Source organism: Syngnathus leptorhynchus, chromosome 1 (assembly GCF_054491065.1).
Source record: "Syngnathus leptorhynchus isolate UIUO chromosome 1, UIUO_Slep, whole genome shotgun sequence".
NCBI lineage: Eukaryota > Metazoa > Chordata > Actinopteri > Syngnathiformes > Syngnathidae > Syngnathus > Syngnathus leptorhynchus.
The window spans coordinates 16,979,102-17,005,287 of record NC_141195.1 but is presented as its reverse complement, the minus strand read 5'-3'; the positions used below and the strand labels follow the sequence as shown (position 1 = coordinate 17,005,287).

The 26,186-nt window shown below is 42.4% G+C and overlaps 3 protein-coding genes across 8 annotated transcripts; 2 read left to right on the top strand and 1 right to left on the bottom strand.

Moving 5' to 3' along the window:
* Window positions 1-448: 448 nt before the first annotated feature.
* Window positions 449-7,389, bottom strand: ptpn1 (protein tyrosine phosphatase non-receptor type 1). Its single transcript, XM_085913251.1, has 9 exons — window positions 6,901-7,389; window positions 5,721-5,811; window positions 5,126-5,226; window positions 4,817-4,915; window positions 4,605-4,742; window positions 4,306-4,515; window positions 3,706-3,867; window positions 3,461-3,618; window positions 449-2,988 (listed from the first exon to the last, which is right to left on the bottom strand). The coding sequence occupies exons 1-9, from the start codon at window positions 6,955-6,957 to the stop codon at window positions 2,697-2,699; spliced, it is 1,308 nt and encodes a 435-aa protein (XP_085769377.1). The 5' UTR covers window positions 6,958-7,389; the 3' UTR covers window positions 449-2,696.
* On the top strand, window positions 7,292-13,651 carry klhl12 (kelch-like family member 12). 6 transcript variants are annotated; one of them, XM_085913214.1, is made up of 15 exons: window positions 7,292-7,405; window positions 7,596-7,696; window positions 7,792-7,899; window positions 8,497-8,723; window positions 8,919-9,072; window positions 9,157-9,374; window positions 9,889-10,038; window positions 10,110-10,224; window positions 10,307-10,413; window positions 10,978-11,173; window positions 11,590-11,748; window positions 11,819-11,917; window positions 11,986-12,172; window positions 12,493-12,615; window positions 12,745-13,650. In XM_085913214.1, exons 3-15 carry the CDS (start codon window positions 7,842-7,844, stop codon window positions 12,866-12,868), a joined length of 1,917 nt encoding a protein of 638 aa, XP_085769340.1. In that variant the 5' UTR covers window positions 7,292-7,405; window positions 7,596-7,696; window positions 7,792-7,841; the 3' UTR covers window positions 12,869-13,650. The 6 variants fall into 6 exon arrangements, with proteins under 6 accessions (XP_085769340.1, XP_085769363.1, XP_085769333.1 ...); XM_085913237.1 differs by lacking the exon at window positions 7,792-7,899 and having other exon boundaries at window positions 7,293-7,405; window positions 12,745-13,649; XM_085913207.1 differs by lacking the exon at window positions 7,292-7,405 and having other exon boundaries at window positions 7,438-7,696.
* A 760-nt stretch (window positions 13,652-14,411) lies between these two features.
* kdm5bb (lysine demethylase 5Bb) lies at window positions 14,412-25,742 on the top strand. Its single transcript, XM_085922999.1, has 28 exons — window positions 14,412-14,769; window positions 15,966-16,043; window positions 16,311-16,433; window positions 16,516-16,686; window positions 16,974-17,030; window positions 18,049-18,204; window positions 18,366-18,459; window positions 18,538-18,656; window positions 18,947-19,105; window positions 19,183-19,302; window positions 19,384-19,542; window positions 19,641-19,822; window positions 19,934-20,096; window positions 20,172-20,291; window positions 20,423-20,617; window positions 20,703-20,884; window positions 20,955-21,079; window positions 21,211-21,361; window positions 21,449-21,563; window positions 21,668-22,023; window positions 22,696-22,834; window positions 22,907-23,086; window positions 23,165-23,326; window positions 23,536-24,021; window positions 24,104-24,188; window positions 24,275-24,459; window positions 24,583-24,834; window positions 24,912-25,742. Exons 1-28 carry the CDS (start codon window positions 14,614-14,616, stop codon window positions 25,047-25,049), a joined length of 4,608 nt encoding a protein of 1,535 aa, XP_085779125.1. The 5' UTR covers window positions 14,412-14,613; the 3' UTR covers window positions 25,050-25,742.
* Window positions 25,743-26,186: the final 444 nt, after the last annotated feature.

Here is a 26,186-nt window from a genome sequence, read left to right as displayed (position 1 = left end):
GCGATAGGCCGACAGGACAAACGTCAAGACTTGTATTTTATAGCTGCAAAGAGTGATTGAAAAAAAAAACAGTTGGTAAGAGTAAAGCAACAGGAAAAGTGTGGTCAACTCTCGAAAGCTAGTAAGTGCATAGCTCAACAGCGCCATCGTGTGGAAAGCAGCATATGACACCAACATACTTCAACCAGCCCAGATTGACAACTTTTGAGAAAAAGCAGTGGAAAAGCATTTAATTCTCCCTGTCACTACATGTCACTGGCAGATTTACAATGATTAATTGTGTATATGAATTTTTTTAAAAAAATGATTAGCTCAAACAACATTTTACAACTCATTAACTTAAGCGTAATAAATAATTATGAAGTTGCATAGAAAAGATGATCCGGTTCTTACTTTGTGGAATTAAATAAACTTAACAAATGTAAAAAGTGAAAGAGAGTCTGCAGTATAATCCTTTATTTGAAAAGTCAAACAAATGTATATAAAAAAATACACATTTTAAACTCAGGATAGAAAACAGGAGAACTTGAGGTGCTGAGGTTGAATCCCTTGATTAAGCAGAACCAAAAAAATCAGCACACTAAAAACCTGATTTGAAATGTGTGTGTGTGTGTGTATATATATATCTATATCTATATAGTTGGATATAAATATATATATATATAGATATATATATAAATATATATATCTATATATATATAGATATATATATTTATCCACCTTTAGGACAATTATACATTCCAAACAAAAAGATGTACAGCTGTCCAACTCATTTTGTTGAATGCTAGCAGCATAACTAATATCACTTTAGAACACACCTGTCGATTCACAAATGTAGCATGCGAAAAGTCAATAAAATCATTCAAATTATTTCCAGCTCAGAGTAATATCGTCCAAATATTACTACAGTGTATATCGTTTTTCTCTTTGCTGGTGTTGGCTTGGTTCTTTATCCCTGCTTCCCCGTTTCGAAAGGTAAAGGTGACAGAATTGGACGAGTTTGTATTGCTGGCAAGTAGTTTGGCTCTGTAGACATCTCGCCACCCATCATTATGGCGACTTGACTCCAGCCAAGAGTTAGAACCCCAGTCCATACCATTTAAAACAATTATTATCAAAAGATAATGTCCGTATAAGGGTCACGAGTGAGCTGGAGTCTATCCCAGGTCACTTTGAACGAGTGGCGGGGTACACCTTGGACTGGTCGCCAGTCAATTGAAGGGTAAAGTTATAAAACAAAGTTTGTACCCTTCAATGGAACTATTTTCTGTTGAGAGACTGCAGCGAGAATAAAGAACCATGAGGATAAGCGTTTCAGATGACAAATGCACAAATGGAGGCAGCTTGGTTCACATTATTTTCCTTAAGTCCCTGTAAAGTGAAAATGAATGAAAATATGACACAGCACAAAGATTGTTATTAACAACACTGCCAAATAATGCTCAAAAAATGGTGAAGTATATAAAATGCAGCTTCAAAATTTAAACATAAAATCAAGCAATGTCACCGCGGGCACCTGCTCAATGCGCTGAAACGATGCTCCACCAAACTGTCAGTCTAAAACTTCACTTCTTGGGAAAATCTAGCATCTTTGTTATGCCTACATACGGCAGCATGTAAAAACAGAATCGCTTCAAGCCCCCCACTGGCTGGAATATACCCCACCTGGTCATGACAAGGCTTTTCCACACCGTGTTCAAATTCGAATATTCTAGGGGGAGTGACAGCTCATGTCCAAGCTAAAATATTTTATTAAGGAATTGCTTTAGTTCTCCGCCCCCCTCCCAAAAAAAAAAAAAGATGAATGGTGAAAGAACAAGTTAACGCTATGCTCCACAGCTGTGTTTGCAATTCTTTTCAAATATACAAATCTCCCAATTTACATTACAGAGTGTTTAAATGTATAATATTTTTTATGATGATGTCACTCAAGCATCAGTCGAAGGTTCCGATAACTACACGCTGACTCATACACGTGCTGACATGGCAACCTAACATGGACCACTGATGGAGAGGGGGCAGATAAGTCATCCCAGACTTAAGCTCTTTTCTAGTGGACACAGTGGCGCTTCCCCTCTTATGCCGTTTTATGGCTGGAACTCAATTCTCTCGCGCTTATTTTCAGCCAATGTGTCACTCGATTCTGATCGCCACTTGACGCAGCTTTAAAAAAAAAAAAAAAAGACATATGATTGGCTGCGTTATAAAGCATATTCCTGCCTTCATGATGCAGTGGACTTCATTGGTCGGATTACATGAATGTAGAAGAATTTTAGGGCCACACTGAAAGAAAAGAAATAAGTCTTCTTGACTTTAATCTTTCCCCCGAAGGGGTTTAAGACTCCTTCATACACGATAAAGGAAATTATTATGTAATTCAAACAAACAAATGTATATAATAGCTACACTGACGACTTCAATGACAACAGCCATGTGAGCCACCATGCCATCTATGTCAAGGCACTGACCAAATCAATAGCTGGGGTAATCTTAATTGCCATCTCTCAGTTACATCTTCTCAACATTGATCAATTTCTGTGGCTCTTATTTCTCATTTCTGTGGCGCTGCTTTGTGCGTTGAAGTTGACGGACGAATGGAGGACGTAATACCTTGAAAAGGCCCTGAGCTTCCAAGACTAAAACAACATTTGGCCAGGCGAGTCAGTGGAGGAGAAGGAAGAGGAGGAAGGCAGACATCAGTGGTAGAAGGCTCGATAGCAGACGTAAGCGCTGAGCGCCAGCGCCGTGCCCAGGCACACGTTGGCGAGGAAGGGAGACCAATTCTCGGGCTCTGCCGATGTTTCCACCGACTGCCGAACCGCCTCGGCCACTTGATGCCGCTCCATGTCGTGCTGCGGCTGGGCTTTGGTTTCAGATTTGGAGGTTGGATCTTGGACTTCCGCGTAACCCTCAAGGTGAGCGGCACCATCGGGAGGAGACTGGAGGGCGACCGCGGTCCTCCTTCGCAGCTCCGAGTCTTGTGAGGACCTGCGTGAGTGTACCGGAGGATTGATTACCCCACATTGTCAACACCTTGACTTTCAAACACCATTTTGAGCATGTCTAAAGAACAACTGAGCCTATCCCAGCGGACTTTGGACAAAAGGCAGACTACGCCGTGAATTGGTTGCTATCTGGTTAAGAAGTGCGCAGTCCTATTTGGCCTCCCGATATCACTCATGAAAAACTGTAGCCCCTTCATGGTTTGAGTTGCCTGTCCCCCAAAGATGCCTGTGTTCCCACAGCCGCAAGCATTTTAAGTTCCTAAAAATATACTAAAAATAGCTGAAACTTTCCTTATGAGTCACGTTGCAACTCGTGATTCTATCCACTTCTTGTTTACAGAATTAATTGTGTTTGATAGCAAGTTGTTTTCGACATTTCCAAGCAACCGATACATTAAAGAAAAAACATTGAGCATTTTTATTCTTCATCACTTCAATTCAATTTGAATGATTACCCCAGAGTGTGGATTTCAATCGGTCTCACAATCTCGTCATTCATGGGAAAAAGTGATGGCCCGACTTTGCCATTCTGAGGGTCTCTTGGAGGTGGGAGGGGAGGTGGAGTGAATTCAGGGGGATCATCTTCTTCATTCGACAACTCCTTCCATGATTCCTAGTGGGAGTCACACAAAATACAGGTGAATATTCATGAAGTCATGAGGCCTGGGATATTGCTACAATTTGGTGGGAAAGCACTTGCCTGCAATGACAAATCTCCTTTGAGGTATTTAGCACCTTCAATTACAGCAAGGTACGAGAAGCGAAGTTGATCCGCAGTCTGAATCAAGCCCATACGATGGCGTCTCATCTCTAGTAGAACATCACGGATACGCACGGAGGACGGGTCTTTGCGGATAGACATCTGGAGAGAAAAAAAACAATACAATAAAAATGTGTTCATTATGCAGCTACATGACGGCTGGAAAACAAAAAATAATATGAACGATACTAATTTAATTTCCACAATGTTGAGTTCAAAACTCATGTCACCATAAAAACCTGTACACAATGATTCGGCCGACGTAACGTATGCCATAAATGATAACTATATTCACGTACTGGAACATAAACCCCCGCGATGAATTTACTGTAAAGCTCAACTGGGAGTGGTGTGAAACAGCTTAAAGCCTATTATTCGGAAAATTGCTCACGAGCTGTCAAACCAGTACTCACGCTGACGTGAGTTGACTTTGCTACCACCGTGCAGCCCTTGTATCTCAAGTTGACGCTTGCAGGTCAAAGAAGAAAAAGAATACATTCAAAGGAAAATATTTAAGTCTTGTATTAGCTCAGTACAAACCAGTAATAGGCAGGTGTCCACCAGGCAGAAGGTTCCAGAGCGTCCGATGCCAGCGCTACAGTGAACCACCACTGGCCCCCGGTCTGAATTCATACAACCTGACTCCCGCACTTTGAACAAGAAATTAAGGAAGGAAGCTGGAGACTCTGGCACCCCAAAGTCAGGCCAGGTGGTATAGTGAAAATGTAAAATTTCACGTGTCTCTAGTGTCTGCAGAGGGGAAATAGTTACAGAAAACAACAGAGTTGGAACCCAAAAAGAGCAATTGTCCCACTCACTATTAGTCACGCAAAACTTACAGAGAGATTTTCCAGCTCTAGATGACGGACTGTGTAGTAGGACTTGATGTCTTCGGAAACAAAGGTGAGCTTGAAGTTTGTATCCTCAAAGAGCGCATCTCTCTCTTCTCTGTGTGGCCAATATTGTGCGCATTTGACCTGCAACCGAGTTTAGGTCAGATTGCGAAAAATCAGCAATTAGAAAAGAACGTGCAAAAGAACCCTCTGCTTACAGATCCTTTCTCGATCACTCTGTTCAACATCACCACACCGCAACTCCGCTGCTCCCAGACCATCTCCCAGAAGTGACCGCACGTGTTGGGCAGGGGTCCCTAAAACATAACGACAGCATAATCACATCCTTGCCGAACGTTTTTAGCCTCGCGTTCACTCCATCGGCGGCACTAACTGCCAGGACAAAACTTTCAATATTTTTGAAATGAATGGCATATACTCAATCTAATTAGATCAAATACTAAGATGGTAGCGCTGAAGATACATTTCTTCAGTAAGCTCCCTTCAACGGTGTGCAAAATGTTTACCTGAGTGAGGATGTAGCTCCTTTGCGCCTCTTCTACCGCTATTAGGCTGGCGTTAATGTAGTCGTTAGCACTCTGCTGCAGACATATTCTACTGTGGTCAACTGGGGAGAAAAGATACCATTGCTCAACTTTTTAATCAATGTTTTTGACTCAAACCATGGTGGGTAGAGCGCACCGATCTGGCACTTTATTTACGACATATGTTTTATTTAAAGTGCAAAAATAACCGCTATGTTTAACTTCAACAAAAGCAGATTCTGTAACTGCGTCAAAATAAAGAAGTGCAAAATAACCGCTACGTTTAACTTCAACTAAGCATATTCTGTAACTACGTGAAAAAAAATCAGTAAATTAGCAGACCCTGTAAATTAACAAATGCATCCAATAAAACAAACATACAAGTACATATTTTTAAAGTGCAAAGAAACAACAACAACAATAATCCAAATTCAATTCCAAAACAGTTGAAAACTATTTTAGCCTTATCCTTAAATTTCACCCGAAAAGCCCCATAGCCTGATCTCTCTGCCTTGGCTTCAAAAAGTTGCAAAACACATAAACAAGAGTTCAAGAGGCCTTCTGGGGAGCGACTTACATGGGCTAACATCTCGATAGCGATTCAGACTCTTGTTTTCAGGTAGTTTGGCCACCTTGCAGGGCAGTTCACATGACTGCTGACGAATCTCCTGGAAGACATTTGGACCTTTATTTATTTTTCTGTAGCTAACACTGAGGTAATATGATATCCACACAATCCTACTTGTTATACATACAATTAGTTTTTTGATTAATTGAATAACCAATCTGATAAAAAAATATATATTTTTGCATTAAAGTTTCTTGCAAAATCTTTGTTTTCAGATCTTTTTAAGCAATCATTGTTGTATATTGTTTAATGATTAAACAAAACTAAAAAACAGCACTTGCTGTAGTCACCACCATTTAAAAAAAATGGGAGCTACTTCTTGGATACAAACTAAAGCGAAGGGTTACGTCGATGTACACTTCTGAGCTTTCAAGTTTAACTACATGTCAATTACAGATCAGTCATACTGCAACTTCAAAAGATTGTTTTACGTAACAGATTAAACAGATGATTATTTTGTCCATAAACCGATTATGATTCCGTTCTGGTTTGGTGCGTAACATATCCATAAATAGGCAAACGTCTTGATCATTGTTTTCCAAATAAAAGGGAAAAACCTCTTATTTCATTCAACAAGGGAAAAACATAATCCATCTGATTTCATGAGGGAATGAGAGAATATTTGCTCTTGAGGACCTGAAATTAGAAATTATGGACAATTTATAGTTTTTTAAAAAAAAATGCACTAAGCAATAATTCAATGGATTTTGACAGCGCACGAGACTGGCCTTCGATTAACTGTTTTAAGGTGTTTACGTTTTTTCTCATTTATTTGTTGTTTTAACTGTCTAGTTGTCGCTCCATGTGCAACCACTTTGAATGCAGCAATGGGTTGTTTGACAAGTTTAGTTGAGTAACTCGGTCAGAAAAGTAGAAGTGACAAAACAGCTAGGGAACTGGAAATCGTTCAAAGAGATGCATTGGGTCACTTCTACAGTATTTTATTGACAGATAAACATTTCAATATAGAACAGAGGAGGCGCCAATTTATGTAAACTAGAAGTTCTGCAAAGTGCCTTCACGAACGCACAGTAGTACATGTAAAATGACATGTTAAAGGCCGATTTACTTCACATCAGTCCTAACCCGTCCTAAAAGTGACATTTTGCGACGGACCCCTTTGACCCACCTGGTAAATGGCGCTCCAAATCCTGTTGTCATCGATTTCCCGAAACTCGGCTTCCATTGCTGACAGTCCAGCTGTCGCTCGTCCTTCCCCCGCTGTGGATAACCTCACCTCGTTGTAATCGAGATGGTTATTGTCTCCTAAAAGTGTCGAAAAATTGTGGACAAAGAACGCCGCCGCGGTGGATTTGTTGTCACTAGACCAACATAGATGACTTGGACTCAAAATCGGCCTGCTGCTGTTAGCGGAAACGAGCCGCAAACAAGCGCCTTACGCGGTGGAGCTACTAGCTAACTGCCGTCCTTGGCGGCAAACCACAAAGAGGCATAAATAAAGATAAACATAGAAAGTCGTCACCGCCTTCCTTGATAAGACAGCTCGTAAATGGCAAAATGGAGAACTTCCAAAGAAAGGAGCAGTCAGTCAGGTTAGCATTTCTACGGCAGCTGTAGAGCGACGCCAACGGGAGCGCGCACTGAGGCATCTTGTCGCTAGTGCTCGCCGCCTGGTGAGCGCGCACGCACGACGTAGTGATGTAGTGTTTACGTCCAGCCAGCCAGTGGATTCTCACTGCAGCGCGACCCTGCATCTAGACTCTTCTAGGGTTCTTTTAATATTTTTTTATTAGTGATGCGCAAGGATGTGCATATTACGATATTCCAACATGGAATGACTGTAATTAGATTTTTTTTCTCCAGGCTGTCTTGCAGCAACAACTGGAACAAGGGACTCTGATGCTAAAGCTAGCTAGTAGCGCTACTTAGCTAGAGGCTTGAAAGCAGCTTTAACACGGCGACAGGTACTATGTACATTTCTGATCAGCTCCCCTTTGTGTGTCGCTTCACGTCTTGTCTTCTGGCCAGCGGCTGACATTTTGTGGCTGTATTTCTTTAGCTTTTGTGTGGCGTCGGCGTTAAGCCTTCAGCTGTCGTCGGCTGTAGCTGATGTGTAGCTATAGTTACTGCCTCCCAGTGGTGGAAAAAGTATTCAAATCTTTTAACGGTAAGTTGCATAATCCATGTTATGATTATGAGTAATAAACAAGTCTCCACAATGTAAAAGGTAATGGACAAAGTGCATTTAAAAAAAGAACAACAATAGTTTGTTTTTGTTTGGTTTTGCAAAATTGCATCAGTAATTGAATACAAGAAAAACATTGCTTTATGTTAGGTACACTACACAGACACATACAGTGGGGCTTGAAGTTTAAGCATGAAGCAGAATTTGTCTAGATGTAAGCCATTGTTAAACAAAGCACACTTAAATGATGGGATTCAAATTAAAATATAACAAATTTCATCATGACACATTCATTAAAGAAAATAATGACCTGGTCCCCATGTAGTCATTACTCATATTTTCCGCCAAACAAATTGCTCCAGAACATCTGTATTCTTGATGATGCAAAATAAACACATGTTCTGTTGGATAGTGCTTCCCAACTTTTTTTAAACCGTGGCACCTATTTTACATTGGACAAAATCTCACAGCACAGCTGAATTGGTTGGGAATCACTTCTCAGCAAGTGCTGCATAAACAATTTGTGCGTGTGTAATTTTCCTAAATACCTTCCTCAATTTTGTATTGTTTGTCATTTAGATTCCTTGAGTGGTCTGAGAGCTCTGAGCAGCTCTCAAGGCAGTATGGCCCCCAAGGACATCATGACCAATTCCCATGCCAAATCCATCCTTAATGCCATGAACTCTCTCCGTAAGAGCAGCACACTTTGTGATATAACATTAAGGGTGGAAAATACGGATTTTCCAGCTCACCGGATTGTATTAGCAGCCTGCAGTGACTATTTCTGTGCCATGTTCACCAGTGAGGTAACTACAACGGGATTCATAACATCCAAATTTTTGTTAAATACGAGACTGAAGTTATTAAGAAGTTAAAGGGTGGATTAAAAAATGAGTGGATGAGTCTTAGTCTTAAATAAAATCTGCAGATACCCTGTAAACACAAAATGTAAGCATTTAAAATAATATTGAATGTTTTTCTTCTCCCAAAATGTGTGTTAGCTTGCAGAAAAGGGAAAATCCTTTGTGGACATCCAGGGGCTGACTGCATCCACAATGGAGATCTTGTTGGACTTTGTCTATACAGAGACAGTGCTAGTTACGGTGGAGAACGTGCAAGAACTGCTCCCTGCAGCATGCTTGCTGCAACTTAAAGGTTGGTGTTTCTAAATCTCATTTGTGTGTACTAATGACTAGTTGAAGATTGATGCGTCTCCAATTACTTGTTTGTTTTCCTCAGGGGTGAAACGAGCATGTTGTGATTTTTTGGAGAGCCAACTCGATCCAACCAATTGTCTGGGAATCCGCGACTTTGCCGAAACACACAATTGCCTCGACCTGATGCAAGCTGCTGAGCTCTTTTCCCAGAAGCATTTCTCTGAGGTGGTTCAACATGAAGAGTTCATGCTGCAGAGCCAGACAGAAGTGGAAAAGCTTATCAAATGTGATGAAATCCAAGTAAGGGAACAGGCTGACTAGAACAGTGTTGCTCCACATCACAAGGGGATCCATTTTTCATAGCTCCACTTGCCTGAAAATGTTGACATTTCCAAAAGGTCTACTGGGGTCTACACACTCCTGTGCAAATGGCAGTTTTCTTGTCATTAAAAAAAATTAAACCAAGATAAAAACAAAAAATGTAAATATTTCATAAACCTGATGTACTAGACCAAAAATATACATTTTTGAAATCGGTCTCAGAAATAATTTTAGAGGCACATAAATCCATTTGCGATTAAAATTTGCTGTTGACCAGTATTTGTGACTAATCTTAAAAATTTGAAATTATCTTGCTCTCAATGCAATCTTTAGCTTGTCATTTTTCTTGGTTATGAAAAAGAACAAACATGTAAGTGCAAGTTGCTGTCCCAAAGCAAGCACTTTCACTATGGAGGCAAAATTTGTTAAGCATCAATTTCATCATCAGTTCTGCACTCAACCAAGCTTGAATTTGAATGTGCTTTGCCTTTAGGTAGACTCAGAGGAGCCGGTATTCGAAGCTGTGCTAAACTGGGTCAAACACAACCGAAAAGAACGAGAGCCTTATTTGCCAGACATGCTGGAGTTTGTCCGGATGCCATTGCTGACCCCCCGCTATATCACAGACGTCATTGATGCAGAGGTGAGTTTCTTCCGTGTGAGATTGTTTAACAGTGTCGTCAGCATGGTCACGTACGTCCCGGCACGTTTCAGCCCCTGATTCGCTGCAGCCTACCTTGTCGAGACCTTGTCGATGAAGCCAAGAAATTCCACCTGAGACCAGAGTTGAGAAGCGAGATGCAAGGCCCACGCACACAAGCTAGATTAGGCAGGTGTCTTGTTTTGAATTGCACTTTGGCATCCCTTGTTTGGCACTCCATTTTAAAGTCTTTCTAATTTTGGTTTTAAAGGTGCCAAAGAAGTCCTTTTGGTGATTGGCGGCTTTGGCAGCCAGCAATCACCGATTGACATTGTGGAGAAATATGATCCGAAAACTCAGGAGTGGACTTTTCTCCCAGTGAGTATTTCAACTGAAGCAGCAATATTGGATTCAGCCTTTTTATTCTGATGGAGGCGTTCGTATGGAGATTTTTCATTCCATTTGGTCGTTCACATCATTTCTAATTGGAATACATGGCTCCATGTAAACCCAGCTCCTGTCTATTTGAAATAATGTCCTGTTTTGTATAGACAGCATTAAACCCTTTTTGAACCCCCCCTAAATTATTGTATTAATGTGTCAAATGTGATAATTAAATGATGCATAAATCAAATATATTGTGTTCAAAAAAAGAAAACAAAATAGTTTTCTTTTTTTTTACAATCTTTTACCCTCACCTGTGAATAACCTGGCCCATCTGTCTTTTTTGAAAAATCAAATGAGTATAAAAATGAGCCCTGTCCTTGCTTTCGATTGTCAGGGAGTATTGTCAAAACAACACTTCATCCTATTCAAGAACTGTATTTACAAAGATAAGGCTCAGTGTCAGAGAAGTACCGTATTTGTTTCTTAATGTAGTTGCACTGCTTTTTCCAAACTCATGTGCTTAACTTTTGACTAATCAGCAAATGGTTTTCACAGAACATTGCCAGGAAGCGCCGTTACGTTGCCACAGTGTCTCTCCACGATCGAGTCTATGTGATCGGAGGTTTTGACGGACGGTCCAGGCTCAGCTCCGTGGAGTGTCTGGACTACACGGCGGACGAAGATGGCGTTTGGTACACCGTCGCCACAATGAATGTGCGCCGTGGCCTAGCTGGAGCCACAACGCTTGGAGGTGAAGTGTTGTGTGTTTACATCTTGGTTGAAATAACGCAATCATTTACAAGTTTACAACTCCCTCGAGCGTTAAATTCAGTTTAAATCGCTCTTTTAAAATATTCTCAAGTGCTCGTTTTAACTCTTGGGAAGAAATGTTATCGTATGACATCACTTATAGCAAACAGAAACAAGACTCGCTCATTTGCACAGTTTTCCAAATGAGAGCCCAAGCGTGCTAGCTTCAAGCTATTCATATGTCAAAACATATTAAAGCCACTAACGTTATGCAGTTTGAACATTTGTTTTGTTATTCTTTTGTATACCACTTGAGAGGGCGAATGAACCACGCTTTGAGAATCCCTGCTGTAATTAAATGTTTTTTTTTCTCTCCAATCACATCTCAGAACAATTTTTGTACTCTTCTTGGCTCAGACATGATCTATGTTGCCGGCGGCTTTGACGGCAGCCGGCGTCACACCAGCATGGAGCGATATGACCCAAACATCGACCAGTGGAGCATGCTGGGAGATATGCAGACGGCTCGAGAAGGCGCTGGTCTGGTGGTGGCCAGTGGATTGATATATTGTCTTGGTATGGTCACATTCTTTTGATCCACACACGATAGAATTTGGCTCAATATTTTGCTTCTTATTTCCTTAAGGAGGCTATGATGGACTTAATATACTGAATTCAGTGGAGCGATACGACCCCCACACGGGCCACTGGACGAGCGTCACCCCAATGGCCACCAAGCGCTCAGGTCCATTTTTCAGGAAATTTGATGTCAAGCTAGTTGGAGTGAAGAGCGTTAACATTGTGCTTTTTCAGGGGCAGGCGTGGCTTTACTCAATGACCACATATACGTGGTCGGAGGTTTTGATGGGGTTTCTCACCTGGATTCTGTTGAGGTCTATAATATCAGAACCGACTTTTGGACCACTGTGGCTAGCATGACCACACCTCGATGCTATGTAGGCGCAACTGTCCTCAGAGGACGACTGTATGCCATCGCTGGGTAAGGAGTTTCTTAAATGTAAATGAAACCTCAACATGAAATGAAGTAGAATACAACTGAAATGTATCACACTCATTTAAAGTGTTCTCATTGACTAAACTATCGGAACGTGTCATAATTTAAAGTAATAGAAAATAGTTGGAAGTCAAATAGTAGGAGGAAAATTGTTTGGATGTAATGTCTTTATTTTTGATATCACAACACAGTTTCAGGTAATAAGACAACACACAGTTCATTTGTGCCCTTTAGTGTCACTTGCCATTTTCGGCATCTCTTACAGTGTTTGTTCAAACAACGCTCCTTTCTGATTGTCTTCGCAGATATGACGGAAACTCTCTTCTCAGCAGTATCGAATGTTACGATCCGGTGATCGATTCCTGGGAGGTGGTTACCTCCATGGTGACGCAACGGTGCGACGCAGGAGTCTGTGTTCTGCGAGAAAAGTAATTTTTGCTTGAAAACTACGTCAACCACAAGTTGGGACAGTCCCATGAAGAAAATGCAGGCAGCAGGCAGCTAGACTTGGCTACAATGCCAGTAGAACAGACATTTGTTTTTCTTTTTATATTCAGCTGCCCGATGAAGGGGATTTCCAAAAACAAAGCTTCTCATTGGTTGGACATTCAACCCTCCGCCACTTCAGAGGTGGAGCGCGGCCACGAAGGATTTACGAAGAGCCCACCGCCACCTGCATGACCCTCTTGAGTGGCGCTGGTGTTTATCTGTGAGATTATTTTTGTCCTCAAAGTGCAATATATTAGTACACATCATCAGAAAGAGATGCTGCTAAACGCCTTATGACTCTAGCTTGCGTCGCACGGTGAACATTCACGTTGCCTCTCGGTTTAATGGGCCGTTTGCTTGTTGCTTAGCATTTGCCAGGTTATGAGCAACCCTCTTTAGCATTCTCTTTGGAAGACTCAGATGCCTAAAATGACTTCATACACATTTAAGATAGAGTTTTAGAAAAGAACTGAATCTGTTCCAGTTATGTTGGATTCTTTTCGGTTTGATTCGTGACCTCTATTTGAGGTACGCGTCATTTGTTTCCCCTCAAGCATTTCAAGTTGATTGTTTACTTCAATACTGTTGCTCGGAAAGACAATAAACAGTAAATCTAAAGTAAATATTTTGGTCATTTTAACCTACGTCATGATTTAGAAACCCTCCTCGTCCTTTCATCCCTTCCAATGAGATTCATTAATCATATTGCCGACTGTTTACAACATTTTGACCGATCTTTTAAGACAGCAGGCGATTTCTTTTCTGAAAATGCCATAGCTATGAATGACAATGGCCATTATTTATTATTTATTTGATCAGTTGCCCTGAAATAAGTATCTTGTTCAATCCCAAATAGTTTAAATAACAAAACTGATTTTAGAAATTCACACGTATGTGAAACTTTACCAACAAAACTGTTTGTTTTCGTCTGATTAAAAGACAGTGATATTTCTTTTACAATCAAATGTCCTATTTTATTTTTGGTTGACGCAATCCATATTTGTTCTTTGTTTTTTTTACAGAGTGATTGTTTCGATTTAAAAAGGAATGGCTTTTCTGTGAGATAACTAAGAAGTTGTCCATTATTATACATTATTAGAGTAGTAATAGCTTTAGAATGTGACGTAATGAAACGTGCCGGCGAGATCCTCCAATGGCAGCGTCTATTTAGAAAAAGATAGGTCCGGCAGCCCTTAAGGTGCCACCTGAAAAAAATCGTCCGCGCGTGTGTAAACAGAAAACAACCCAGATGAGGAAAATTATTTGACACACTTATGTTGATTCAAATGCACCATTGTGGAAGTTTGCTTTTTCCACACCATGGCATGTCACAATTCAGTGAAAACAAGCACTTTAAGTCAATGCCCACAAACGGTAGTACTCGTCAACGTATTCACTTTTATGTATGGGGTGTAAAAAAAAAACCAATAATTACAACCAATAATTGTTTTTCTTCATGAACAATATAAATCGGCAAATAATTGTACCTAATCTGACTGAAACCTTTCTCCTCAATATTTATTGGTGAACGATGGAAATCCGGAAAGATACATTAAAGCCATCATCAATCTTTGTTTGGACGCTGAAAAGCTACTTATTAAAAGAAACACTGTCATGTCCCCACTTCATCCTAATGTGGGTCATTTGAAGTGGTTTTACGCGCAAAGCTTGAGGTCAACTCATGAGGACATTAGGAGCAAACTGGTGTCTAGTTTTTTGAGCGGACGTGCTCACTGCCTTGGAACATTCTCTTCACAGTGCGTGGATGTGTGTGCGTGTGGACGTGTGTATGTGTGTCAGCTGCCTCATCTCTGTTGATGTCGACTGGCTGCTACCGGGCCTGACGGTAAATAACGGAATAAAACACTCCCCCTCCCCAAATCTCACACGCGGAGCCCCCCTTCCCTGACATCGTGACCTGACCCGTCCTGTTCGAAATGATGAGCCAGCCGCGACCGGCCGAGTTCAAGCCGCCTCCGGAGTGCCCGGTGTTCGAGCCCAGTTGGGAAGAATTTGCAGACCCATACGCTTTCATCAATAAGATCCGTCCCATCGCCGAAAAAACGGGCATCTGTAAAGTCCGTCCGCCTCAGGTGAGCGTGTTCGCGGATGTTTAAAGACCCCTTTGAACGTGGATGCTCGTTTGGTCGCGATGCTTAGAGATGAAGCAGCGAGGGATTTAAAGGGACTGCTCAACATGGCGGATGAAGCGGCTAGGTTCATTCTTTGTGCAGCCACGGCTCCCTGTTTCATTTTCGGCGTGGTCGGCGTCACGAGCGGACCGCTTTCACCCACCTCGGACGCTCGACGCGCTCTACGAGCGTGTCCCGAGTGGGATTGTGTTGTTGTTCGGCGTGTGTCAACAAAGCCTCGGCGCTGCGGCCACTGAGTGAGTCGTTGAGCTAAGAGGCTAATGCTAACTAGCAGAAGCTGTCATGATGTAGCACACGGTGCTGTTGTCATAGGTGGATATGCAGAAGACATCCTTGTGCGATCTACGGGAAAAATAATCATAAAGCTTTTGTCCACCTTTTGGGCCCTAATTTCTGTGCGGATGGTCTGACGTTATTTGCTGAAGAGCATCGTGCGTGGACAGCGGCTCATGCAACACTTGTCATCAATTCACACCTAAATAAATGTTCATAACAAAGGTCATGTACAAATACTGTTCAGGGCGTTGTTAATAATGGTCTTAACAAAAGTGATCAAATGACAACATAACAAGTACAGCAGGTTATGTAAGTCGTGCATTAAGAAACTAAATAGTTCTGCCTCTTATAAATTGAGCCAGATCTATCCAGGTTATTAAACCGAGATAATTGTGATAGCATTTTCTTTTGATTTATGATTACTGAAGGACGAGCAACTGTCCATGCATGACTCAAGAGTCAGTCCTCCATGTTGGCTTTGTGGTAAGCTGGCCTAGTGACTGAGTCTTCCATCTGGCCATTTTGTGTGCCAGTGGGGGGATGTATGCTTCTGACTTGTAACAAAAACTTGGGCCTCCCCTTTTGTGAGTGATCATTCTTGTTGTTGACGCTTAGCTCGAAATCCTTCAAATTTGGCTTTTTTTTTGTCTATGTGAAGTACAAACTGAGACAAGGGTGTTCCATGTTAAGGCTTTTATTTGTGTTAGATTGGATATGTATCCTAAAAAAATACAAATGTGCTGTTGTGAAGCGTGACTAATTTGAAAAGGAAAGTCAACAATCCAGAGACAGAAATAAATCAACTCTGACTCCCAACATATCAAGACTCATATGCTGATTATTGTTCTGTTGCTGTTTAGGGTTGGCACCCTCCATTTGCTTGCGATGTTGACAGACTTCATTTTGTTCCTCGGATCCAGAGGCTCAATGAACTGGAGGTGAGTGTAACATTTGTGCTGTTTTTAACCTTTCCTCAATTGAGTTATTACACTTGCACACATGAAAGGAAAGTAGTAAGAATCTTGTCTGACACATCTGCGATCATAAGTATTCTACGTGTTATGTCAGATAAACAAAATAGAGGTCAAGAATTTACATATTTCAGCGATGTATCACCAACACATTTTCTTTGCCTTCCTGTAAACGTCTCCCAATGTTAAATTAAATATTTAAATGGTTTGAAAATATTGTCTATCTCATTCCAGGCTCAAACAAGAGTTAAACTCAACTTTTTGGACCAGATTGCCAAATTCTGGGATTTGCAGGGATGTTCCCTAAAGATTCCCCACGTGGAGAGGAAGATTTTGGATTTGTACCAGCTAAACAAGGTTGGTGTCGTATAATGTGGCCAAACATAATTGTTTTAATTGCCTAATTTTATCTCATCACCATCGTATCCCCCCATCGCAGTTAGTAGCGGAGGAAGGCGGATTCGACATTGTCTGTCGGGACAGACGTTGGACCAAGATTGCCATGCAGATGGGCTTTGCCCCTGGGAAAGCAGTTGGCTCACACTTGCGAGGGCATTATGAGAAAACACTCTACCCCTACAATCTCTTTCAAAGTGGTGCAAATCTGTTGGTAAGCATCAGAATGACAACATTGTTGCTTCTAGAACTGATAAACTTGTTTGATGTGATGCCTTGAGTGGATGTCCTAAATAGAAAGCTTTAATGCTATATCTATGATATTCTATGCAGTTTGATCGCATTTCACCCCCTTTGAAACATGGCGCTTGATTATAAATTGCTCATTTGTCAAGAATTGTGTTTTATGACAAGAGAGCTCATTATTGAATTGGTACCCCATGACCTCTTAGTGCGGGTCGCTCTAAATGGTTTAATTACATCAACTGTCTCTTGCCTCAGACGCCAGAGGCAGCTTCCAAACTGATGCGTTTGGAGGCTGATCCTGAGCTCGAAAAGGTATGTATGTGTGCGCCACGGGGAACAATTAACGACATGCATGTTGATTTCTGGCTGGGTTTAATGCTGTTTTTCAAATATTGCTTGTATAAACAATTTCTATTCATGACCGATTTGACCCTTTGAACTCACAAAACGCTATATTTATCTCGACAGAGGAGTTTATATGTATCTCAATACCTTTATCTCAATACCTTTATTTAGGAAAAACATACATATTCATGATCATGAGCCAATCTAGCTTTATATGAATTCCCCAACCTTTAATAAGACAAGGAACCCATATAGCATTAGAAAAAATGTCAGAGGACACCATCAAACAAAAATGTTACAAAATATACAAATACTAAACCGATGATCTCATCTCAATGATTTACTCTCATCTCAAATTGGGCCTCTTAAAAGCCACAATTTATTCTTTAGTATGATTGGCAACAGTTTCATTGTACTTTCTGCCATCGGGTCGAAAATCACGTTTGGTCTGCGTCACTGGCAGACTTTGTAATAATTTTTTACCAACAAAGTTTAATTTGGTTCATCACCTTGACCCTACTGCCTTCATCTCAGATCTGGGCTCTTCTGGGTTTGCATGTTGCTCTATTGTTTTCTCTTGCACGCTAACCACATCCTTCTTTTGGCCTTTCTCTTTTGACTGCTGAAGTTACATTTTACATACACTGTTGCTGTCTATCCGACAGTCTGTCAACAACTTACTATTGGCACGGATATCTATTAATACCAAAACTATTACATGGTTATGGTCAGCAGTTTTCATACAGTCATCCTGGCCATGGAGTTCATGTTAAATATGGGGCTCATAGTTAGTCTTTTCTCTTCAGACTGAAATGAGTAGTGTAATGTGAGTTTCAAGCAGATAACTGCTGTAAACATTTACTTCACTTTAGCAGCAACAAAAGGCGCTTGTGTTCGTATTCTGCCGAGTTATTTCTACTTAAGAACCCACATCTGTTCATTAACTGCCCAACGATCGTATTAACCTGCACGTTGTTTGCTTCAGTGTGTTCAAAAGCCTGTCCATCCCGAGGAAAGTGCAGAGAGTATGGCGCAGGTTGACACCATAGAGCACAAACTGCCTGAGCCATTTCAAAGGCAGCCCATCCAGACCCCCAATTCGTGCCCTAATGCTCGCAGAGGAAAACGCATGAAGTATGAGGTGGGGGTTGTTCACTAAAATGCATATTTCTTATTTTTCATATCTTGTAGCTTTTCTTCCTTTTTGGATTTTTTAAAATATATATATTGACTCGTTATAGCCACCATATGAGCGACATTGAGTTGTTTCTCATGACCTGCATTGTCACCTTTTCCCTGTAGTCTGTATGTGTGAAGACTGAACCAGGCGAGCCAGGCGAGAATCGTCCGAATTTGAGGAGGAGGATGGGATCTTTTGTTGCCAAGCCGGAACCAGGTATGTCTCCAAATGACTTAACTGCTACAGTGCTTTGTTCTGAAACACACCGATCTGTCACTCTTGGCTGTCTTACAGAAAAGGAGATTCCCATTCAAGTAAAACTGGAACCAGTTGAAATCAAGGAACCAGTTATTGAGGAGGACAAATTCAAGCAACGCTACAAAAAGTACCTGCCACCTCTTCCTCCAAATCCAGTAAGTACAAACGTTTAATGTTCCTTCAGTTGAATGAATTTCTCTAACAACAAAAATAAACCTGAAACGTTTAATTTTTTTGGGGGTTATCAAGTCTTAAACGAAAACTGGATGATTCATTGGAAGCATACAAAATTTGTTAACCCAGCTAAAACAATGAAAAGGGATGTTACATTGAGACATTTGAAAGAATGTTTTTTTTCTAGCAGGTAGAAACCATAACAAATGATCAAGTCAGGGGACCTTTTCAAATGAGTTAAATTACTCACACTACTTCCTTTCTTTTCTAGGTGGATCTGGTGGTGTGTCTGGTTTGTGGCAGCGGGGGAGACGAAGACCGCTTGTTACTATGTGACGGTTGTGACGACAGCTACCATACCTTTTGCCTCATCCCCCCTCTGACCGACGTCCCCAGAGGAGATTGGAGGTGCCCCAAGTGTCTGGCTCAGGTGAGGATCATTGCTGTAAACAATAACACGGAATCAAACAAGTCAAAATATACTGAATCCCATTGTGTCCTTTTTAGGAATGTAGCAAGCCTCATGAAGCATTTGGCTTTGAGCAAGCTTACAGGGACTACTCCCTGCGGGCTTTTGGGCAAATGGCAGATGCATTCAAATCCGATTATTTTAACATGCCAGTTCATGTAAGTCGAGCATGGTTTGTACAAAAATAAAAGTACAGTATGTTTTTCTGCAAAGGTTCTGATTGCTCATATATCTTCCAGATGGTACCTACAGAGTTAGTGGAGAAAGAATTCTGGCGCTTGGTGGGAGCCATCGAGGAGGATGTTACCGTCGAATATGGAGCTGATATTGCGTCAAAGGAGTTTGGGAGCGGATTCCCCATTCCCAATGGGAAATTTAAGGTTTCCCCTGCTGATGAAGTAAGCTGATCACATTGTAGTGCACATCATCCAAAACAATATACACACAAAAAAAAAGGTCATGAATTGATGGGTATGCCTAATTGCCTCCTATGCAGAAATACCTCAAGTGTGGGTGGAACCTCAACAATATGGCAATGATGAATCCATCCGTCCTCACACACGTGACAGCGGACATCTGTGGAATGACATTGCCGTGGCTTTACGTTGGCATGTGCTTCTCCTCCTTCTGTTGGCACATCGAGGACCACTGGAGCTACTCCATCAACTACCTCCACTGGTATAAATAAATAAATAAATAAATATCTCAAGCAGTGATGCTTACTGACCTTTAGGTCTTTCCGTCGCAAGAATAGAGAGCAGTCCATTAAATTGTTTATGTTTCTCCTAGGGGGGAGCCCAAAACCTGGTACGGAGCGCCCGGGTTTGCTGCAGAGCAGCTAGAAGATGTGATGAGGAAACTAGCCCCAGAACTGTTTGAGTCTCAGCCTGACCTCTTGCACCAGCTGGTCACCATCATGAATCCTAACACTCTGATGGCCCACGGTGTCCCGGTATGTATTGTACACCTTGAACACAGCACAAATAACTTGATAAAATGCGTCCTCATCGTCTTGGTTCTGCTTCAGATTTATAGAACCAATCAGTGCGCTGGAGAATTTGTCGTCACGTTTCCCAGAGCCTACCATAGTGGCTTCAATCAAGGCTTCAACTTTGCCGAGGCAGTCAACTTCTGCACGGTTGATTGGGTAAGCGGGGTTTGAGGGAATCTATCTCATTGAGCACAATGAGATATTTTTGCACATGACCTTGCAGTTTGCATTCGGGGGCCTACATTTACACAACAACCTCGATTGTTTTTCTCTTTCTGTTACTCCAGATGTCTCTCGGTAGGCAATGTGTCAATCACTATCGCACGCTACACCGGTACAATGTCTTCTCCCACGACGAGATGGTGTGCAACATGGCAGCAAAAGCAGAGACACTCGATGTGGTTCTAGCATCTGCTGTCCATAAGGACATGGCCGTTATGATCCTGGAAGAGCAGGAATTAAGGAAAAAAGTGTCAAAAATGGTGAAGTAGCAACAATCATTTTGTGCTATCAAATCTGTCCTTCACTTATAACCACTCACCAGTGGTTTGGCCCTCCCATTTAAAGGGCTTAGTGCAGTGGCAGGAGGCAAAATACGATCATCTGCAGGATGACGAGCGACAGTGCGCCAAGTGCCGGACCACCTGTTACCTGTCTGCCATCACCTGTCCATGTAGCCCAGGAGTACTGGTCTGTCTGCATCACATCACTGACCTGTGCTCCTGCCCGGTTACCAACTACACACTGAAGTAAGTCTCACTAATTTAAGATGAGTAAGCAAGTGAATATTCCATTTTCACATTCAATGTCCTCGTCTAGTTACAGATACACACTGGAGGACCTGTTGCCCATGATGAATGCCTCGAAGCAGCGCGCCGAACAGTACGATGCATGGGCCTCACGTGTGTCAGAGACTCTGGAAGCTAAACTGGAAAAGAAGAAAGGTAAGCCAACAAGTGGAGAGAAAAACAAGCACAAAGTATTTAGCCGGTCCAAATCCAAAGTAGCAACGATGATGAAGAACAACATGGAGCAATTTATGTTGTCCTGTGAGTGACACGTCCTCCCTCCGTAGGCTTGCCAGTTTTTCGCACTCTCCTTGCTGAATCGGAGTCTGAAGCCTTCCCTGAAAACGACCTTCTGCGTCGGTTGCGTCTGGTCACCCAAGATGCAGAGAGGTGCTCCTCAGTGGCGCAGCAGCTGTTGAATGGGAAAAGGCAGACCAGGTATTTTGCGGAGAGAAGGCAGACCGAGTATTTTGCCGGCACATCAAATGTAAAGATGAGCTGGGAATGACTTGGCTTGTTCTCCAGGTATCAATGCGGCGTCGGGAAATCCCGCAGCCAGTTGACCGTGGAGGAGCTTAGTTCGTTTGTGAGACAGCTGTATAACCTCTCCTGCAGCCTCGCTCAAGCTCCCTTGTTGAAGGTAGGTTCAAGTAGACAGAATCTGAACCCATCTGGCAAGTGAGAAGATATCCCAGCAGTTGGTGCTCAGAGCGCTACTCAATACGTTTTGCCGTGTCTTTGAAGGAACTCTTGAATCGCATTGAAGACTTCCAGCAGCACAGTGAGAAGATCCTGGCTGATGATGCTCCCAGCGTGGCTGAGATCCAGAGCCTGTTGAATGTCAGCTTTGACTTTGACGTGGACCTGCCTGAGCTGCCGCGCTTGAGGGAGCGGCTAGAACAGGCCCGTTGGCTGGAGGGAGTGGAGCAAGCCAGCGTCCAGCCCGCAAGCCTGACTTTGGAAACCATGCGAAGACTCATCGACCAGGGCGTGGGCTTGGCACCTCACTCGTCCGTGGAGAAAGCCATGGCACAGCTTCAGGAGCTTTTGACGGTGTCAGAGCACTGGGAGGACAAGGCGAGCAGTCTTCTGAAAGCCAGGTGAATGGGGCAGATCAAATGAACAACCATTCACAGGGGTGCAAAAACATTCCAAATATGGTGGCGTTATTTTTATAAGTGTACTTAACAATGTCTTTGTTGTACGAGTCATGTCTCGCTTTCTAGCCGAGTCTTTGCACTGATTGCATCTGAATGATTTCCTATTGCATCAGTGCACCTGATTTTGCTTCATTTTAATTCCAGCTATAGTGCAAAAAGCTGTGGCTAGAATATTCAACCAGATCAACAAAAAGTGAGCATCCTGTTTAGTTTCGCCCTCATTCCACTGGTGCTGTTCAAGCATTTATTGTCACAAGTTGCTTTCAATGGCATGGCTGTTAGGAATGTGCATCTCTCCATCTTAACTAAGAGCTTAAACTCAATTGAAGTGATGTTCCTTGCCATTTGTAGTTGCAATGCTTAGTTCTCAATTTTGAGTTTCATCCTTTTTAGGTTTTGCAAAATTTTGATTCCCTTGGACAAACAGAGAACAACTCCAAAATTTTGAATTACAGCAATTTAGGGTCCAGGACCTTTCAGACCTGTCACCGAACTGTGTGTGGACTGAAAACAACGCAACGACAGCTCTCATAATTGATTTTTTTAGATCTCACGGTCTAGTTTTTTTTTTTTAACTTACATTGTATCATTGTGTACTCTTTTACCCATCAGACCGCCTCACTCCATTGAGACCCTGAGTGCTGCAGCCGAGGAGGTTTCTGGCATCTCCTCTCACCTTCCTAACTGCCTCCTTCTGAAAGACACCATCCGAAAAGCTCTAGAGTGGCTTCAGGAAGCCGAGGACCTTCAGGTCAATACACGCTCGGTCCACGTGCTTTCACATTCCGGCGCGTGTTTAACCCACAACTGTGTTGTTTTGCAGGCTAATGACCGCGTACTTATGTTGGACGACCTATCTGACATGGTGCTACGAGGCCAAGCCATTCAAGTCCATCTGGAGCCCTTAGACAGACTTGAGACTTTAATGGCAGAAGTCCAAGAGTGGAAAGAATCTGCTGGTTCCATTTTCCTTCAAAAAGACACAGCCCGTACCCTGCTTGAGGTGAAACAAACCCATCCTCCAAATGATTACGGTCCTGAAGATAATGTGACGACTCAACTGTTGCGTTTTTCATCCCAGGCTTTGTGTCCAAGATGTGAGGTTGGAAATGAAGATTCTCCCAAGAGGAAGGCCAAAAAAGGGAAGGAATCATCGAAGAGTAACAAGAAGAAAACCCTCAGACTCAACACTGTCGGCGATGTGGAGAAAGCGCTTTCAGAGGCCAAAGATTCTGCCTCTGTCGTAAGTTCTTGTCAATTAAGAAACATATTCACATATTGTTAATCACAGCATACATCTGAACGTCATTTGAGAAAAATGGTCTCTTAGCATGAATCGTAGGTCTCAGTTTTAAAAATGTTAATGACACTGATGAATCCTCCCTGTTGTAATTTTTTTCACAGCAATTCTGTCAGGCTAAAGTGAATGTCTGTCTTAATATTCCTCTTTAGAATGCGACTCTGGAAGCGCTGCGGGTCAGGGAGATGGAGGCCTTCCGTCATCTGAGAGTGGCAAACGAGTCAAAGCTCCTCCCCACTGCCGACTGCACCGACTTGAAAGTGTGCGTGTGTCAGAAGGCGCTGATGGGAGCGATGCTGCAGTGTGAACTCTGCAGGGACGCCTTCCACAGCGTTTGTGTCAGGGACCAATCAGACCTCAGCGAGACACCGCCGTGGCTGTGTCCCCAGTGCCAGAGATCCAGAAAACCGCCATTGAACAAAGTTCAGCCTCTGCTCGCATCCCTGAGGCGTATCAGGGTTCGGCTGCCCGAGGGGGACGCGCTGCACCACCTGGTTGAGAGGACAGTTAACTGGCAACATCGCGCACAGCAGATTCTACAGTCTTGCCATTTGACAGAAGTGGAAAATGGAGCCCAAACGCCCCCAATTCTGACCCGTTGTGCATCAGACCCCTCCGACACTTACACTAACTCTCAGGTCATTTATTATCGCCTTGTGCTACTTTTTGGCTCGATTTTGGTGGCTGAATAAAGTTAGTCATTTGGGTATTTTCACGCAGGCCCCGTTTTTAACTCCGGAGTGGAACAAGACAAATCATGCTCAGACTGTCTTTTATACCGAGCAGAGATGCATTCCACTGCAAGGTCAGTCGTCCTTCTCTCATTGGATTTTTTTAAAAGGGAGAACTTGTAAATTTGAAAAACTTTGATGTGATGCATTTATCTGACAGGCTTGAATCAGGATCTGGAGGAGCTGATGGTGGAAGGTCTCCTCCTGCAGGTATCACTGCCAGAAGTCCAGACCCTACACCGTGTTTTATTGGACAGAGCCACGAGCCAGCACACAATGTCTCCAGCGCGGGACGACACCAACAAACATGTTCAGTTTCACTCTCAGGGAAAAAAACTTAACCAGGTAAATTCATACCTAGCGTTTGATTTAAAAAAAAAAAAAAATTTCAAAATCCAAAACACACAAAGAGTACATGAATTTTCTTGAAAAAGAAATGCTTGTTTTCTAATTTGCTCTCCGTTTCAGGATACTAATGGGAGGGACTCTCTAATGGTCCCAGAGAAGAAAGCAAAAAGGCATTTGGCTGTAAACGGAGAGCGCAGGGCAAGGGACAGAAAACATTCTCATAAAAGACAGAAGATAAACCAAAAGGAATTACAGCGCAGGCCAACGTCCAACTCGTCCTCGCCGCGTTCCGATATCTCACAGTCTGACGAGTCTGATGAGGACATGGCCGTGTGTCCCGCCGAGAGATGCCAGCTTCCTGAGGGAAATGAGGTGGGAATAAAGTCTCGAAATGAAGGAATGCATCATAAAGGACTGGATGATAGAAGTGTCCCATTATCTTCCTACAGGTGGACTGGGTCCAGTGTGACGGCAGCTGCAACCAGTGGTTTCACCAAGTGTGCGTTGGCGTTACGACTGAAATGGCGGAGAAGGAGGACTACATTTGTGTCCAATGTGCACTGAACAACTCGTGCATGGCGGAATAAAAAGACCCTCCTAAATGACGGTTGTTTGGGGTACCACCGGTTTCGCCCTGACCTTTGGCCCGTTTGTCCAGCCCTTTTGTAATGATGGTGCTATCTTCTCTCTCACTTGTCCAGAACTATAATTGTTGAGTTATTTTTTTTGTATTTTTACATGCATAATATATATATTTACTTCTTATAAATTGTGGCGGTCAAAATGACAACAAAAAAAATTAGCAGGATGTAATGTGTATTGCATGGATGCCATTACATGGACGTAAAACATACTTCAAACACACCCAGTTAAGGTTTAAATGGTTTGATCCGAGCTTAATATTTTCTTCTTTCGAGCCTCATTGCATGCCTAGCAAGATTTTATGACATTGGAGCCAAGGTTTTATTCCAGTCCCCTCCCTTTTTAGTCAAGTGTTTAGTACATGCATCTTAATATAATTATTGCCTTTTTTTTTTTGTAGAATAGTTTTATTTATCTGAGCAATAATTTCTGTCCAATTTGACAAATAGATCTCCGGGGGGATTGTTGCTGTCATACCTATGTTGTGATGTACAGAAGGGGACTTAGGTGCAGCTGCAGCAGTGGGGTGAAAGAAAAGACTGCTCACATGTACAGATGACAGTGCGTAACTTGGTAGAGGATACTTGGTGTGGAATTGGCATAGTTTATATCGTGGAATAAATTCTTTTTGTTCTATGGATACGTCTCTATTTGATGATACAACATTGATCGGTTATGTGTTGTGCTGTCACTGTGGCAAAAGCCATGGAAGAGCGAGAATGAATTAAGAATAATGAAGAAAAAAAAAACGTTTTGCTGGGACGTGACTGATTCCACATCATACTATCAACCAGCAGTGGGCAGTATGTCATTACAATAATGTTACTGAGATGATTTTCTTTTTCCATGCCTATATCTTCTGCATCCTCATCTCTTTCCTCACTCATGGCGTCACCAGGGGGTGCACTGTGCTCATCAAACAGACTTCCTCATGCACTGCCACAGTTCCTCTTAGTTTCCTCTTCCATAGTCTTTCTCTAAATCGGGTCACAAACTCTGGTCCTCTTAGGTTATCCTGTCATAGTCTTTCTCTAAATCAGGTGTCACCAACTCCGATCGTCGAGGTCCCCTATCCACAATGT